This window comes from Geotrypetes seraphini, chromosome 10 (assembly GCF_902459505.1).
Source record: "Geotrypetes seraphini chromosome 10, aGeoSer1.1, whole genome shotgun sequence".
In the NCBI taxonomy this organism is placed as follows: domain Eukaryota; kingdom Metazoa; phylum Chordata; class Amphibia; order Gymnophiona; family Dermophiidae; genus Geotrypetes; species Geotrypetes seraphini.
The window spans coordinates 102010581-102027956 of record NC_047093.1 but is presented as its reverse complement, the minus strand read 5'-3'; the positions used below and the strand labels follow the sequence as shown (position 1 = coordinate 102027956).

Sequence of the window (17376 nt, the reverse complement as noted above, 5' to 3'; positions counted from 1 at the left end):
CAGCGACTGCTAGTTTTCTTCCCCGTTTTCGGCGGTGACCTGCGGCTTAAATGCGGTGGCCGCGGGTAAACCGTCACCGTGTCATTCTCTATAAACAGCCAATCATTTATAATGTCCAGTTTGTTATTTATATCTTTTATGTCAGAAATGTTTGATGTGTTAACTGGATGAAGAAGTTGTATGTCGTCTGCGTATGCGAAGATTGTAAATCCGATAGATTGGGCTAATGTTAGAAGAGGAGAAAGAAAGATATTAAATAATAAGGGGGATAGGATCGAACCTTGGGGGACACAGTAAGAATGGGTTGTAGCTGAAGAGGTTACATTGTTTACATGAACAGTACTGAGGGAGGCAGTCAGGGCGGCTGAGGGACGACCGGAGCAGCGGCGAGAGTAAGCTCCGCCCACCCCCTACGCGTCAGCGACTCGCGACCGGGCTCCTCCTTTAAAGGAGGCAAACCAACGGGCGCAGTCCGGATTCAGCAGCAGGAGATCTAAGGAGCACGTGGGGAGGCAGAGCAAGCGCTGAGAAGCGCTGAGGCAGTCGGGGCGGCTGAGGGATGACCGGGGCAGCGGCGAGAGTAAGCTCCGCCCACTCCCTACGCGTCAGCGACTCGCGACCGGGCTCCTCCTTTATAGGAGGCAAGCCAACGGGCGCAGTCCGGATTCAGCAGCAGGAGATCTAAGGAGCACGTGGGGAGGCAGAGCAAGCGCTGAGAAGTGCTGAGGCAGTCGGGGTGGCTGAGGGACGACCGGGGCAGCGGCGAGAGTAAGCTCCGCCCACTCCCTACGCGTCAGCGACTCGCGACCGGGCTCCTCCTTTAAAGGAGGCAAGCCAACGGGTGCAGTCCGGATTCAGCAGCAGGAGATCTAAGGAGCACGTGGGGAGGCAGAGCAAGCGCTGAGAAGCGCTGAGGCAGTCGGGGCGGCTGAGGGACGACCGGGGCAGCGGCGAGAGTAAGCTCCGCCCACCCCCTACGCGTCAGCGACTCGTGACCGGGCTCCTCCTTTAAAGGAGGCAAGCCAACGGGCGCATTCCGGCAGCAGTAGATCTAAGGAGCACGTGGGGAGGCAGAGCAAGCGCTGAGAAGCGCTGAGGCAGTCGGGGCGGCTGAGGGACGACCGGGGCAGCGGTGAGAGTAAGCTCCGCCCACCCCCTACGCGTCAGCGACTCGCGACCGGGCTCCTCCTTTAAAGGAGGCAAGCCAACGGCGCACAGCCGTTTGGCGCGCGGCGAAGGCGAGCGGCAGAGGCGCTTGCCTTAGCGACAGCGCCTTTGCGAAGGGCCTCGAGAAGGGCCTTATACAAGGCCTAATCTAAACTCTTTTTCTCATACTCAACCAAACACACTCTTCCCTTTCTTTTCTTCTCACACCCATACGCTGTTCTTCCCTCGAACCTATCAGAGTCACTAAAACTCTCAAACTCTCTAATATCTCTATCATCATCTTTATCCTCTCTAATATATCTATCATCATCTTTATCCTTACTCACTCTCTGACATCTCAACTTTTCTCTTTACAGAAATATATATCACATACTAGGAAATGGCAGGGAGGACACGGAGCACCAAAGCTACTATCAAGGTCAGCACTCCAGCATCCGGAGGGACCCAGGGAATGGCCGAGGTCTGTACAAAGAAGGAAGAGGGAGACACAGATCGGAGGGTAGAGGTCTCAGTGCAGACCGAGACTATCCCCCTCCCAAGGTACACTACAGTCTCTATGCAGACGGAGGAGCCGGGACGAGGAAACTTAGATGAGGATATCCTGCAGGAACTGCTGAGCCTCAGGGAGGAGGTAAAGCGCCTAAGGAGCATCAGGGATGACGAGGCCTTCATCGACAATGCCATCCTAGAACTGTCACACATCACAGAGAGAACCCACGACAGGTCCATCCTCGACACGCCCATACCTACAGCCCTAAATACAACGATTGGAGTACAGGAGATGATTAGAGATGCCGGCCCCTGGCAACTGGTGACCTCCTCTACGGGCAAGCGAAGAAAACACACCTCATTCTCACCTTCTTCTTCTTCTTTTTCTCTCCAACAGGGTAGTTCTACATCAATACCACAACTCACTCTCAGAAACAAATTCCAGATCCTACAAGAAGGAACCACCGAGGAAATAGCAGATGGGGCTCAGGAGGATGCTCAGCTCCCAGCCTCGAATTCAGGGCCCCCCCGGAAGGAACGTAGAGTGGTAGTCATTGGAGACTCCATGCTAAGAGGCACCGAGGGACCCATTTGCAGGCCCTTTCTCCCTCTCACCCCTCTTACCATATTTCAGGGTCAAATCTTTGTCCTAAAGTTCTTCCTCTTGAATACGCTATCCGAGGAAACTCGCTCCAAGATGAATGGAGCTGTACTATATGCCAATGTTGGCGTAAGTACCACACCATCAATTTGGTAGCCTTAGAGTAAGGGAGTACGCACGTCAATGGTTCGTGAGTATCCTCCTCGGGGTCCCCTGGCTCGCCCAAAAGCAACTCCCTCTGGGCAAATCTAGCCCTTAAATAGGCTTGGCGAATAGATTTCTCCGGATAGCCCCTTTTGCGAAATCTGTCAGCTAACAGATCCGCCTGTATTTTGTATTCCTCTAACGAAGAACAGACCCTACGCGCCCTTAAGAATTGGGCTATAGGAAGATTGAATCTCAGTTTAAAAGGGTGGAAGCTATCGTAATGGAGAATAGTGTTCCTTGTAACCGGCTTGCGGTATAAAGAGGTCTGGATCCTTCCTTCATAAACCTGAATGGTAATATCCAAAAACACCATTTGAGTACGGTGGCATACCATGGTGAATTTTATATTATCATCAACCGTATTCAAATGGTGTAAAAAATGATCCAACTGTTCTCTTGTGTCCTCCCAAATGAAAAAAATATCATCAAGGAAACGGCCCCAAAATGCAACAAATGAAAACCATTGAGATGAGTATATGTATTTCTCCTCCTTATATTAGGGACTCCTCGGATTTTCTCCGAAAATTAGCAATAAATGAGATCAATATGGAGGGAAAATGGATGGTGACTCTGGATGTCATTTCTCTCTATACTCAAATACCCCAGTTAGAGGCATTGAATGTAATATCTGAGACTCTGCACCACCGTACCCCTCCCCAACGTGTATCAACCGGTTTCCTTATGCAACTGGCTAAATGGGTCATTCAAGATAATTATTTTCAATACCAACAGGAGTTTTACCAGCAGATCCAATGATATGTTCTCCGTGAAAGCCCCTACATTATGGAACTCTCTTCCAAATTTTATTAAAAATGAAACAGACCTTGTCTCTTTTAAGAAAATTTTAAAGACATACTTATTTCAAGATGCTTTTGATGCATGAAAAGTAATATTTCAGGTTTCCATATTCTTTTTTTCTATTAAAACCCGCTACTACCCAATGTATTTTCCCATTTATGTTAAATTCTAAATATAAAAATTGTAACTTTTCCCCTCCTCCCCAACCCTTCTTGTTTGTCCAATGTTATTTGTCTTTTGTTTAAAATTTTTTGTTAATTTTTGTTACTCTAATTGTATTACCACATCCTTGTGGTTTTTAAAATGTACATCGCTTAGATATTGTTATAAGCGATTCATCAAATGAATATTAAACTTGAAACTTGAAACTTGATCCAAGGGGTAGCCATGGGGGCCACTTTGGCTCCCTCGGTTGCAGCCCTTTTCATGGCCAAATTTGAGGAGAAATACATATACTCATCTCAATGGTTTTCATTTGTTGCATTTTGGGGCCGTTTCCTTGATGATATTTTTTTCATTTGGGAGGACACAAGAGAACAGTTGGATCATTTTTTACACCATTTGAATACGGTTGATGATAATATAAAATTCACCATGGTATGCCACCGTACTCAAATGGTGTTTTTGGATATTACCATTCAAGGTTTATGAAGGAAGGATCCAGACCTCTTTATACCGCAAGCCGGTTACACGGAACACTATTCTCCATTACGATAGCTTCCACCCTTTTAAACTGAGATTCAATCTTCCTATAGCCCAATTCTTACGGGCGCGTAGGGTCTGTTCTTCGTTAGAGGAATACAAAATACAGGCGGATCTGTTAGCTGACAGATTTCGCAAAAGGGGCTATCCGGAGAAATCTATTCGCCAAGCCTATTTAAGGGCTAGATTTGCCCAGAGGGAGTTGCTTTTGGGCGAGCCAGGGGACCCCGAGGGGGATACTCACGAACCATTGACGTGCGTACTCCCTTACTCTAAGGCTACCAAATTGATGGTGGGGTACCTACGCCAACATTGGCATATAGTACAGCTCCATTCATCTTTGAGCGAGTTTCCTCGGATAGCGTATTCAAGAAGAAGAACTTTAGGACAAAGATTTGACAAAGATTTGAAATATGGTAAGAGGGGTGAGAGGGAGAAAGGGTACCACAGCCCCTGCGGCAAATGCCAGTGGTGCTCCTCTACCATCATAGGGGATGTGTGGAGGGTTCCGGGTAGGTCATTAAGTCTATATTCTAACACGGTTACGGATTGTACATCACAGGACGTGGTATATGCGATTGTGTGCCCATGTGAGTTGATTTACATAGGCAGGACCAATTGCAAGATTAAGATTAGACTGAATGAACATAAATCACGCATTATTAACAACGTTACTCAGGCCCCTTTAGTTGCACACTGGCATAGGTATAATCATGGGGTTGATCAACTTAGATGGCGAGTGATCAAGAGGGTTACGGGGAGGGAGGCTGGGAAGGATTTGCAGAGATTAAATGAGGTAGAACAGAGATTGATTTTCACTCTAGATACAGTAGAACCACGGGGCTGAATGGAGAGATTGACTGGATTACGTTGATTGGAGGATGATTGGACCAATGGGTTTCCTGAGGGGAGTGGTTATGTTAATTTATGCATTTAAATGTGGACCAAGGACGCCGGCGCCATCTTTCACAGACTTTGTACTTGCGAGTCGGATGACTTCGGCGACCTCGGTGAGTTGGGTTGAGATGGGGAAAAAGATTCACATAGAGATGTATATGGTTTTTGGGGGGGTGGCAATGTGTTGAGAAAAGCCTCATTACAGCTGCCCTAAGTGTTCTGGTTTTACTTTTATACAGAGAGACCCTTGAGATAGCATGGAATGTGCGAAACATGTCGGGTCAGACTCCCAGGTTCAGCTGTGTATAGAAGTTAAGTATACACTCTTACACATTTTTATACTACTTTATTTATTGTAAAAAAAAGGAACAAAAAGCATCTATATGAATACAATCACAGCAGTAAATAACGAATTACCTATGATGAGGCACCACAGAAATCTCCCGCTTTAGAAATCATTATAGCGGTGGAGTGGTGGGGCTGAGGTTTTTCGGTTAAGATTCTTACATTGAAATACACCAACCTAGTCTTTTCTGTTTATGTATCCTATTAGAGAGGGTTGGTAGCGCACACATTTAAATTTACTGGTATTCGGGCTATTGCTTCAAGGTAGGCATCTACACCGAGATACCTACCAGCAAGTAGGCATGATTAGAGGCAGATTTGGGGTGGATTTTGGGCATGGTTTGACTAAGGTGCACTCATTTAGGCCATGAAAACCCTGGTCTAAATAGAAGTGTGCCTAAGGATTCAATGCCTACTAGCCCTAAGACTGCTTAGGCATGATTCTATATATGGCACGATTCTATATATGGTGCCTAGCGGATGATTGACAATTGCACTCAACGGGGCCTAGGAGTTAGGCACAGTTTATAGAATCAGGGCCTATGTGTATCCCATCACCTCTGTCATGCGTGCATTTCTTTTAACTTTCATACTTTTATACACCTAAAAATTGTATCATTAAATATACACTCACCTTTACAAGATTTTGAGAATTATCTGAAGAGATTGGAGATGGTTTTGGTATATCTGCTGTAGGATTTCCTAGAAAGCAAAAACATTGAAGGTTTTCTATAGTCTGCAAAATACAGCACAACTCTCTCAGTAAAAACCCAACTGTATGCCAGGTCTGTGTTACAGTTTACAGAGAGGGTACTGTAATTCTATATTAGGGGGCCTATTTTTCTTTACAGGATGCTAGTGCAAATGGCTAAAAACCCTATGTATGGGGTAAATACTTGCACCTAGATGATGGATCAGGAATTGGTTGGCAGGCAGAAAGCAGAGGGTAGGAGTGAAGGGCCACTACTCAGACTGGAGGAAGGTCACAAGTAGTGTTCCGCAGAGGTCGGTGCTTGGACCGCTGCTATTCAGTGTATTTATAAATGATCTAGAAACGGGGATGAAGAGCGAAGTAATAAAATTCGCAGATGACACCGAGCTATTCAATGGGGCTAGGACTAAAGAGGACTGTGAAGATTTACAAAGGGACCTAAACAAACTAGGGGAGTGGGCGATGAGATGGCAGATGAAGTTCAATGTAGAGAAATGCAAAGTCTTACACGTAGGAAATAGAAACTCGAAGTACAGCTACACAATGGGAAGGCTGTTATTGAGTAAGAGTTCCCAAGAAAGGGACTTGGGGGTAATAGTGGATATGACAATGAAGCCATCGGCACAGTGCGCAGCGGCTACTAAGAAAACAAATAGAATGCTAGGAATAATCAAGAAGGGTATTACAAGCAGAACGAAAGAAGTTAACCTGTCCTTGTATAGGGCGATGGTGCACCCGCTTCTGGAGTACTGTGTCCAATATTGGTCGCCGTACCTAAAGAAGGATATGGCGATGCTCGAGAGGGTTCAGAAGAGAGTGACGCATTTGATAAAAGGTATGGAAAACCTATTATACGCTGAAAGATTAGAGAGACTGGGGCTTTTTTCGCTGGAGAAGCAGAGACTTAGAGGGGATATGATAGAGACTTATAAGGTCACGAAGGGCATAGAGAAAGTGGAGAGGGACAGATTCTTCAAACTTTAGAGACTTATAAGGTCACGAAGGGCATAGAGAAAGTGGAGAGGGACAGATTCTTCAAACTTTTGACAACTACAAGAACGATAGGGCATTCCGAAAAATTTAAAGGAGACAGATTCAGAACCAATGCTAGGAAGTTCTTCTTCACCCAACGGGTGGTGGACACCTGGAACACGCTTCCAGAGGGAGTGATAGGACAGGAGTTGGAGTTGGAGTTCAAGAAGGGATTGGACAATTTTCTGAAGGAAAAGGGGATAGAAGGGTATAGATAGAGGGCTAGTATACAGGTCCTGGACCTGTTGGGCTGCCGCATGAGCGGACTGCTAGGCATGATGGACCTCAGGCACGGCTTATGAATTCTAGAATTTACATGTATATCTGCGCACTTCAACCACATTCTGCCTGAGCATATGCCCACTGTCAAAGTATATGACATCAAATCATAGAACATATTGTTCCACTAGTTGGTATTCTATAATAAACCATTTCTGCACATTATTGCTAACTAATGGCCCCTTTTATTAAGCAGAGGTACAGCATTTTAGCGCAGGCCGGCAAGGTAAATGCTCTGACACTCATTCAATTCCTATGAGTGTCGGAGCATTTACCTTGCCTGCCTGCGCTAAAACGCTGTACCACGACTTGATAATAGGGGGCCTAAAATTATGTGGTTCCTTATGCTCCTCTCAACAATATCTTTTAGCGGTCCCTTCAGTTTGTCAATTATTTTATGACATAACACGTAAAACAATTTTTTCAGTAACCGCACCCACACTGTAGAATAGTTTACCTCTGACCCTGAGACAAGAAAAGAATCTCAACTTTAAATCTAATCTCAAAACATTTCTTTTCAGAGATGCTTTTGAGATTTATACTTAGTCTTCCTTATTCAAAAACCTCAGACATCAGGCCTTACATTAAAGATCCCCTTTACTCCTTTTGTTTTTGCCTCCCCTTTCTTTTATTTTAAGCAATGTATTCTCTCCATTTGCCCATGTGTATCATGTTATGTCTGTTTCGTAACTGTGAATTTGTTCCCTCTGGGAAACAAGATCCTGGAACTGGAAACAGAAATGACAAATGCCGACTTGGATGTGGTGGCGATATCTGAGACCTGGCTCACAGACTCCCACGGGTGGGACATGGTTATACTGGGTTACAACTTGCTTCGCTGGGACAGTGAGGGCAAAATGGGAGGAGGTGTAGCATTATATACTAAAGATGACATTAAAGTCACCAGAATCACAGATGTACGGTACACTGGGGAATCCCTTTGGGTAAATTTGGCCAGAGGGAAGGACAAATGCCTGTATCTTGGCGTAGTATACAGACCCCCAAGACAACAGGATGACCAAGATATGGAATTAATCGGAGATATAGAGAATATCACCTTGCGTAGGGACACAGTATTGATAGGTGACTTCAACATGCCTGATGTGGATTGGGACACGCTTTCCTCTGCTTCAGGCAGCAGCAGGAGGCTATTAAACACCTTGAAGGGAGTAAGACTAAGGCAACTGGTGTTGGAACCAACAAGGGATCAGGCAATCCTAGACCTGATACTTACCAATGGAGAAAGTGTCACAGAGGTCTCGGTGGGCGACACATTGGCCTCCAGCGACCACAACATGGTATGGTTCAATCTCAGGAAAGGTTTCACTAAATCTACCACACTGACCAAGGTCCTTAAATTCAAGGACACAAACTTCAAAGACATGGGGAACTTCGTTCACCAGGCGCTACAAAGCCAAGCAGAAACCGATAACGTGGAAGAAATGTGGTCAACTATGAAAGCCACCATACAGGAAGCAACAAACCGCTATGTTAAATCGGTAAGTAAATGGAGTAGGAACAATAAGCCACAGTGGTTCTCTGCGGAGATCTCGGACCTCATCAAGGGGAAGAAAAAAGCATTCATCTCTTACAAACAATCAGGGAAACAGGACTCCAGGGAAATCTATCTGGCCAAGTCAAAAGCAGTCAAAACAGCAGTTAGGGAGGCCAAATTCCGCATGGAGGAGTCTTTAGCAAGGAACATAAAGAAAGGAGATAAATCCTTTTTCAGGTATATCAGTGACAGGAACAAGAACTCAGGTGGGATAGTACGCCTTAGGAAACCAGAGGGAGACTATGCAGAAACAGACTCGGAAAAAGCCCATCTGTTAAATGAATACTTCTGCTCAGTCTTCACCCGCGAGGCGCCGGGACTTGGTCCTCAGCTGCAGACAAGGGTTGACTCAGCTGATCCGTTTAGTAATTTCGAGTTTACGCCCAACAGTGTCTACTGCGAGCTGTCAAAACTCAAGGTTAACAAGGCAATGGGGCCTGACAACCTACACCCCAGGGTGCTCAGGGAGTTGTGTGACGTCTTGGCGGAACCGCTATCCGCGCTCTTCAATCTCTCCCTTAGTACAGGTAACGTCCCATTGGACTGGAAAATGGCTAACGTCATCCCACTTCATAAAAAAGGCTCCAAGATGGAGACAGCAAACTACAGACCGGTGAGTCTCACATCAATAGTGAGCAAACTAATGGAAACTCTAATCAAACGCCAATTGGATACGATCATGAACGAGGAGAATCTACGGGATCCTCGTCAACATGGATTTACTAAGGGGAGATCCTGCCAATCCAACCTGATCGGCTTCTTTGACTGGGTGACGAGAAAGCTGGATGTTGGGGAGTCCCTGGACATCGTATACCTGGACTTCAGCAAAGCATTCGATAGGGTACCACACCGCAGGTTGCTGAGCAAGATGAGTTCTATAGGATTGGGCGACACGTTGACGAAATGGATTGGGAACTGGCTTGAGGGTAGGCTTCAGAGGGTAGTGGTGAATGGCACCCCCTCCGAAACGACGGAGGTGATCAGTGGAGTGCCACAGGGCTCCGTCCTGGGCCCGATCCTGTTCAACATCTACATAAGAGACTTGGCAGAAGGGCTCCGAGGTAAAATAACATTATTCGCTGATGACGCCAAACTAAGCAATGTAGTGGCCAAGAGTACAACAGACAAAAATGCAATGCCCGACAACATGATGCACGACCTACCACTACTGGAGCGCTGGTCTAGGTCCTGGCAACTCAGCTTCAATGCCAAAAAATGCAAAGTCATGCACCTGGGCAGCCAAAATCCATGCAAGACTTACACCCTAAATGGCGAGATCCTAACAAGAACTGAAGCAGAACGTGACCTAGGGGTGATCGTCAGTGAGGACATGAAGGCTGCCAATCAAGTGGAGCAAGCTTCCTCCAAAGCAAGGCAAATCATAGGTTGCATACGCAGGAGTTTCGTCAGTCGTAAGCCTGAAGTCATTATGCCATTGTATAGATCCATGGTGAGACCTCACCTGGAGTACTGTGTGCAATTTTGGAGGCTGCATTACCGAAAAGATGTGCTGAGCATAGAGTCGGTCCAGAGAATGGCCACCCGGATGATCGCGGGTCTCAAGGATCTCCCGTACGAGGAAAGGCTGGATAAGTTACAGCTCTACTCACTCGAGGAACGCAGAGAGAGGGGAGACATGATCGAGACGTTCAAGTATCTCACGGGTCACATCGAAGTGGAAGAAGATATCTTCCTTCTCAAGGGTCCCACGGCAACCAGGGGGCACCCGTGGAAAATCAGGGGAGGGAAACTGCACAGTGACACCAGGAAATTCTTTTTCACTGAAAGAGTGATTGACCGCTGGAATAATCTTCCACTTCAGATCACTGAGGCCAGCAGCGTGCCTGATTTTAAGGCCAAATGGGATAGACACGTGGGATCTATTCACTGAGTTAGGTGGGGAAGGGTCATTGCGGTGGGCAGACTAGATGGGCCGTGGCCCTTATCTGCCGTCTATTTCTTTGTTCTATGTTTCTATGTTTCTATTTTATATTTTAAAAACTTTTAATACTTTGTATAAATTGGAAACCACTTTGCTTATAAAAGCTTATATAACCTCCAAATATGCAAATCATCACAAAATGCAAAACTACCCGGTATTATTCCACCACTAAAAAACAATCCTATTAAAATTGCTCTTTTAAGTGACACTGCAACTTTATTTTGGCAAAAAAGTATGAAAATAATAATTTTGGTCTTTGGTAATTTACCCTCCTTTCACAAAATCGTGCAAAAGTTTTTTAGCGCCAACCGGCTCGCTGAATGCTCCGACTGCTCCGACAGTCATAGGAACTCTGATCATTGGAGCAGTGTAGAGCAGTGTTTTTCAACCTTGTTACACCTATGGACCGGCAGAAATAAAAGAATTATTCTGTGGGCCGGCATCGGTCCATGGACTGGCTGTTGAAGAACACTGGGCTATGTCGTGGTCCAGACCCCGCCCATCTCTACCCAATCTCCACCCCAGACCCCGCCTCCATAATAGTACTAATTGCACCCTCATCTGGAAGCCTTCCCTTTGACGTTGCAACGTCAGAAATAAGGCTTCCAGTTCAGGCACAGGACGCCCTTAGGAGCCACTGCCCATGGCTTTGTGCACCGAATCAGTGAGGAAGAGGGAGCTGGCTCGAAGATAATGCCGCATCAATCACACCGTGGACCGGCGGTTGAAGAACACTGTTTTGGGCCTGATGCACATGTCGGCCCTGTGGACCGACAGGAAATTTCTGTGGACTGGCACTGGGACATGGACCGGTGGTTGAAGAACACTGGTGTAGAGCATTCAGTGCGCTGGCTGATGTGGTACTATGGCATAAATAAGAAGGGCGTAACAAACCTTTCTATGATTGGGGATGCAATGAAGGAAGCAATTTGTGAGTACAGGCAGTCCATGAGTTACAGACGCCCGACTTAAGTACGAGTGGTTGCAACTTCATTTAATTTCACTGAACAGTATTAACATCTAGATCTGAAAAGGCCCATTCACCTGCCATCTTCCCACCCCCATTCCCCTACACCCTACCATTCCTACAAAACATCTTATACCCCACTATCAGCATTATAAACATTCCTTATACAAAAACACTTGGACACTGCGATTGGTGAAAATAGGCCACAGCACTGTTTATTGGAACCATAAAACATAACATACAACAGAACTTCAGAACCCGAGCTACCATAGAACAGTCTTCAACTTTTCAACCCCCATTTTCCCCACCATTCTTATTAGCTAGGGCCTGGGGGTGGCATGATCTCCATGCACCTTATCATTAACAGTCACTGACGTTCGCTCCCTGAGCTCGCATCCTCTCACCATTCATCGCTGGATGATCCCCCTTCCCCCCCATTAGCGCTCAGTAACTCGGGGCACCACCACTGCCTATAATGCCATTACAGGCACCCCCCAATCAACAGGGCTGCAATCATCCCCAATCTGCTGTGAGTCACCTCTCACAGCAAACAACAAAATCATTCAAAAAAAGATCTAAGTCCACATCAGAGAGATGTACCTGGTCTCAGGCAAAAAGGCCGAGGTATGCAACATCTACACAATCATGGTGCAACTGCAACCCTCCCGGGCCTCCAACCATGTCCCCACCTGGTGATTAACTTTTGTCAATCCTCGAGTCCACTGCTTAAACACCAAGCATCGAGGCCAGGGAATAATATCCGACCAAACAATCCTGGTGTCAGGGAACCATATCAGCGTGAAACACAATTTGTCCCGAATTGTGTGAATCAGCCTCTTCACCGTCCAGGTATCCACTTCAGTGCCACCGAGGTGGAGAATCAGCATATTTGGACGATGAGGGTGATCCCATAAAGAACCCAACAACAGCAAGAGCTGGGACCACCGCATTCCATGCTGCCTCCACCAGGAGAATTGAACTCCTGACATCTGAAGGCCGAAATGCACGCCTCCCAGGCAACTGACAGCTCTCTCTCCCACCTAGTGGATGAAGGAGTGACCGATAATCCATACAGCATAGTACGGAGGCCCAGCATCTGCAAAATTAGCATAAGAGTTCGAATCGCGAAGGCGATAACTGCAAAGGTTTAGTAGAGGAAAACAAAAAAGAAAAAGAGCGCATGCCAACAACCAAAGAGCAACAGGCTCAAGGGAAAGTGCCAGTATGCGCCCATCCCAACTCAAGCACCCCTCCCACTGGAGGCCCCTACTTCCGAACCTGACCATTCAGACCAATCCACCCCGGGATGCTGCGACCTGAATATATCCCCTAAATGCACCAGACAACCACCTTCCTAAGTTTTGAATACCTTGATCCAGCACTCGTAGCTGCCCCAAACCAGAAGGAGTGAGTCCCAAACTTAGCCGGATCCTCCCCACATGCACACAAGGTCTTCCTCAATACCGCTAAGAACTGATAACAAATGAGGGGGGAGAAGCTGATGAACCAGCAACACGGTGCTTCCTGCAACGCCAACACCAGGCAGGTGACACACCCAGGAATTCAGCACAAATGCACAGTCTGCCCACAGTCCCCCTGGTCCATTTTGGGATATTCTCTGGGATATTCTTTGGGATATACACATACATTCTCTGAGTGTTTGTGTATCCCTGAATTCCTGGGTGTGTCACCTGCCTGGTGTTGACGTTGCAGGCATACCTGGCCAGTTGGCCCCAAGGAAGAGCCATGTTGCTGGTTCAGGGGCAGGCCTTCAAGGGGTGAATGTGCAGGCCTTTTAGGGGGGTGCAGACCTTCAAGGGGACAGGCAGGCCTTCAAGGGGTGGGGTGTAAGCCTTCAGGGCCCTGGTGTATAAATACACGGATGGAGGGAGGGAGGGAAGGGGGGTTCAAAGAGATGTGCATATGCTGGACTTTGGGGGGAAGAAATAATGGGTCTAAAAACAGAGGAGTGGGAGAGAGATGGTGGATTTAGGGAGGGAAGGAACAGAAAGGGAGAGAAGTTGGATACAAGGGATGGTGTGGAGGGAGGGGAGGGAAAGAGATACTGGATAGGAGAGTAGTTGGGAAAAGAAAGGTAGAGATGGTGGACCCTGGGGTGGTGGGGAAGGAGGGAGACATGCTCGATGAAAGGTTAGTTGAGAAGGGTGGATCTGTGGATGGAGATGAAAAAAAGGAAAGATGCCAGACTTCCAGGGGAGGGAAGGGAAATGGAAGGGGAGGACAGAGATAGAAGATGGATGGTTAGCACAGAGAAAGAAAAAAGGAGACCATGGCAAGCAAGTTATCAGAAGACAACCAGAGCCTGGGACCAACAAGATTTGAATAATGTCCAGACAAAAAAGGTAGGAAAAATGATTTTGAGAATTTATATCTGCTGTCTATATTTTGCACTATGGCCCCCTTTTACTAAACCTCAATAGCGGTTTTTAGCGCAGGGAGCCTATGAGCATCGAGAGCAGCGCAAGGCATTCAGCGCAGCTCCCTGCGCTAAAAACCGCTATTGCGGTTTTGTAAAAAGGGAGGGGGTATATTTGTTTATTTTTGTATGGTTGTTACTGAAGTGATTCACCACTTTATAAAAAAGGACCTCTCTGAATTTCTAAACAAACTGTATATTATAATTGCTGCATTTCTAAGATTCTGTATACTGTAATTTCTCTATCTGCATACTGTAAATCGCTATTGTCCAGCTCTCTTCAGATGTAAACCGCCTAGAAGTCGCAAGATTATGGCGATATAGAAGAATAAAGTTATTATTATTAAAGTCATCTGCCTTGGACTCTTTGAAAAAAAAACCAGAATATAAATGATAATTAACATTTTCTCTGCATACAGTATGCTTGTGTTTTTTTTTTAAATTTTATTGTTGGTAGATCATTTTGACTTGGTCATTTTAAAAGTAGCTCGCAAGCCCAAAAAGTGTGGGCACCCCTGCCCTAGAGGAAAGGAGGGTCAGGGGAGATGTGATTCAGACATTCAAATACTTCAAAGGTAACATAGAACAAAATCTATTCCAGAGAAAGGAAAATGGTAAAACCAGATGGCATAATTTGAGGTTGAGGGGTGGTAGATTCAAGAGTAATGTTAGGAAATTCTTTACAGAGAGGGTGGTTGATGTGTGGAATAAGAACATAAGAATTGCTGCTGCTGGGTCACACCAGTAGTCCATCGTGCCAAGCAGTCTGCTCACGTGGCAGCCCTCTGATCAAAGATCAGTGCCCTGAGACTAGCCCTACCTGAGCACGCTCTGCCTTGCGAGGCGTATTGTCAACTCCCATTTCCGCCAGGTATTCCTGGGTAAAGCAGGAGTCAGCCTGAAGATCCAAGTTCAAAGCTCTGCCCATGTCAGAGATGAAACGAGAAAAGGAGGAGGACCAAGAAGAAGATTCATCCTCCGGGGGAGACTCCGACTGAGAACGTGGTGCGGCCGAGAAAGAGGGAGAAACTTCCCTGGACTAGTAAGCCGGAGCCTCAGAGTCCCGTGAACAGGAGACTGAAGAGGTTCGACTAAGGCGTGTAGGGGCATTGAGGAACGGCCCTGCGCTAGATGGACGGGGGAAGACCCCGGGGTCTGAGGAAATCACTGGGGAAGCCTCGGAGAAGACGGGGTATAGGAAAAATCCCCAGCTGGCTTCGAAGCAGTCCCTTTAGAAGCCGGCAAGCGCCTCGATGGGGAAAATACACTAGAGTCCAATTCGAGGACAAGCGTGTGTCTGGACGGTTTCAAGGTCGGAGACCTGCCCTAACAGAGCGGGGAAGACCGGGGTCGTTTAGAAGAGACGAGCCTCGCCGCAGTAGCGAGGGAAAAAGTGGCTCCCGGCCTGGACCCCTGAAAAGTCACCGGTGACTCAGGGGAGGAAGACTCGCTTGAGGGAATCTGACAAGTCTTACGGGTGAGGCCTCGAGAGACGAGGGGACGCTCAGGCTGGTCAGACCGCGACTGGGTCGAGACCGAGGTCAAAGGTGTCGAAGTCGGGACTAGTTGGCTTACCACCAAGGAAAACTGTGTGGTAATAATAGCCTTAACCATGTCCTCAAACATAGGCACCGAGACCAATGTTATGTGGATTGGAGGTGCAGCAGTGCGCTCCTTCGGGGGCGACCTTGAGGAAGAGTATTCCCTACGTGAGGAGGCAAGCTTAGATTGATATCTCGAAGACGCCGATGAGGCGACGCTGACATGAGACTCCGAGGTAGGCTTCTTCACTGGCATACCTGAGGGGGGAAGAGGAGACTTACCCGAAGCCGGAGTAGCAGGAGGGGCCAAGGCCGACGGGGACTTTGAGGCCGATGACTTCGAGGCCAAGGCGCCCAACGAGGGCTTCGAGGCCGAGCTTGAGGCCAGTCCCGCAGGATCCATGAGGCCAAAGAGTTGGAGAATCTTGGCCACCTGTCGACGAAGAGCCCGCGGTTGTAAAGTCGCACAATGGGGACACGACTCAGCGCGGTGCTCTGCACCCAGGCACTCCACACACCAACGTTGAGGATTGGTGATGGAGATAACCCGGTTGCACTTAGTACAGTTTTTAAATCCGGAACGAGGCCAGGACATAAGAAAAAGGAGGGCCGCGGCCCCGTGAGGCCAGGCTGCCAGGAGAAGACCGGGAACCCGGTCAAAAATATATGAACTAAAAAAAATGAAAATAAAGAAAATAAAAGACGCGAGCATAGCGATTCAACAGAAACTAACTAAACAAGCCATGGTGCATGAGGGACAACGATATTGCGCGAAGCAAGGGAGCAGTGCTTCTGGCTCTGTGGAAAACAGAGAACTGAGGACATGCTGAGGAGACGCATGCCCTAGGCAGGAAGGGGCATGTGCGCATGCGCAGGCCAATCGCAAGCCTGAAGGTCTTCGAACAAATCTGCTTGCGAAAACGTCCGCTAGGGGGCTCCGTCAGTGACATCACCCACATGTAGAAAATATGCTGGCTTGCTTGTCCTGGGATAATATAGATAAAGATATGGTGTTAGAGGGTCCAACTAGCAGTATTACACTTGGAAGCCTGATCAGAGAGTTCAGCAAGCTTTGAATAACCATATGGCTCCAGAAAACAGAGGAAAGCAGTCATCGCGGGACCTTGCTGATTAGAATGATTAGAATCTTTTTCTCATACAGTCTTCACAAACAACTCCATTACTCTGAGCTTTTCTTAATACTATGGTCCTTTATAATTAATTTTATATTTATAGATCATATATATATACAAAACGTTATCTTATTCTTATGTATTTGAATTGCTCCTTGTATTTTTCAAAATACTCAATAAAAATTTATTTAACTTAAAAAAAAAAGAATGGAGAGAGAAAGAAGCATAGCAGGGTGATAGAAGGAGAAAATGCGGGTCAGGATGGTATGGAAGCATGGTGAAGGGCAAGAAAGGGGGTCAGGGTGGTGGAGGGAGAGAAAGGGCATCAGGATGGTATGGAAGGGTGGTGAAGGGTGAGAAAAGGGGTCACGGTGGTATGGAAAGATGGTGAAGGGTGAGAAAGGGGGTCAGGGTGGTATGGAAGGTTGGTGAAGGGTGAGAAAGGGGGTCAGATTGGTATGGAAGGTAGGTGAAAGGTGAGAAAAGAGCTCAGGGTGGTATGGAAGGGTGGTGAAGGGTGAGAAAGGGGGCAGATGCTGATGGAATTGGTGTGCAAGGAAAGAGAAAAGAGA

The 17376-nt window shown here is 47.0% G+C and overlaps 1 protein-coding gene across 3 annotated transcripts in view; it reads right to left on the bottom strand.

Annotated features, from left to right (window-relative positions):
* The window catches only part of NOXA1 (NADPH oxidase activator 1), a 199688-nt gene that overhangs the window by 67657 nt on the left and 114655 nt on the right, over positions 1 to 17376 (bottom strand). For all 3 annotated transcript variants that reach the window (XM_033961770.1, XM_033961772.1, XM_033961773.1), the window contains exon 11: positions 5841 to 5908. In XM_033961770.1, coding sequence (XP_033817661.1) covers positions 5841 to 5908 — 68 coding nt within the window. The remainder of the gene's footprint in view (positions 1 to 5840; positions 5909 to 17376) is intronic.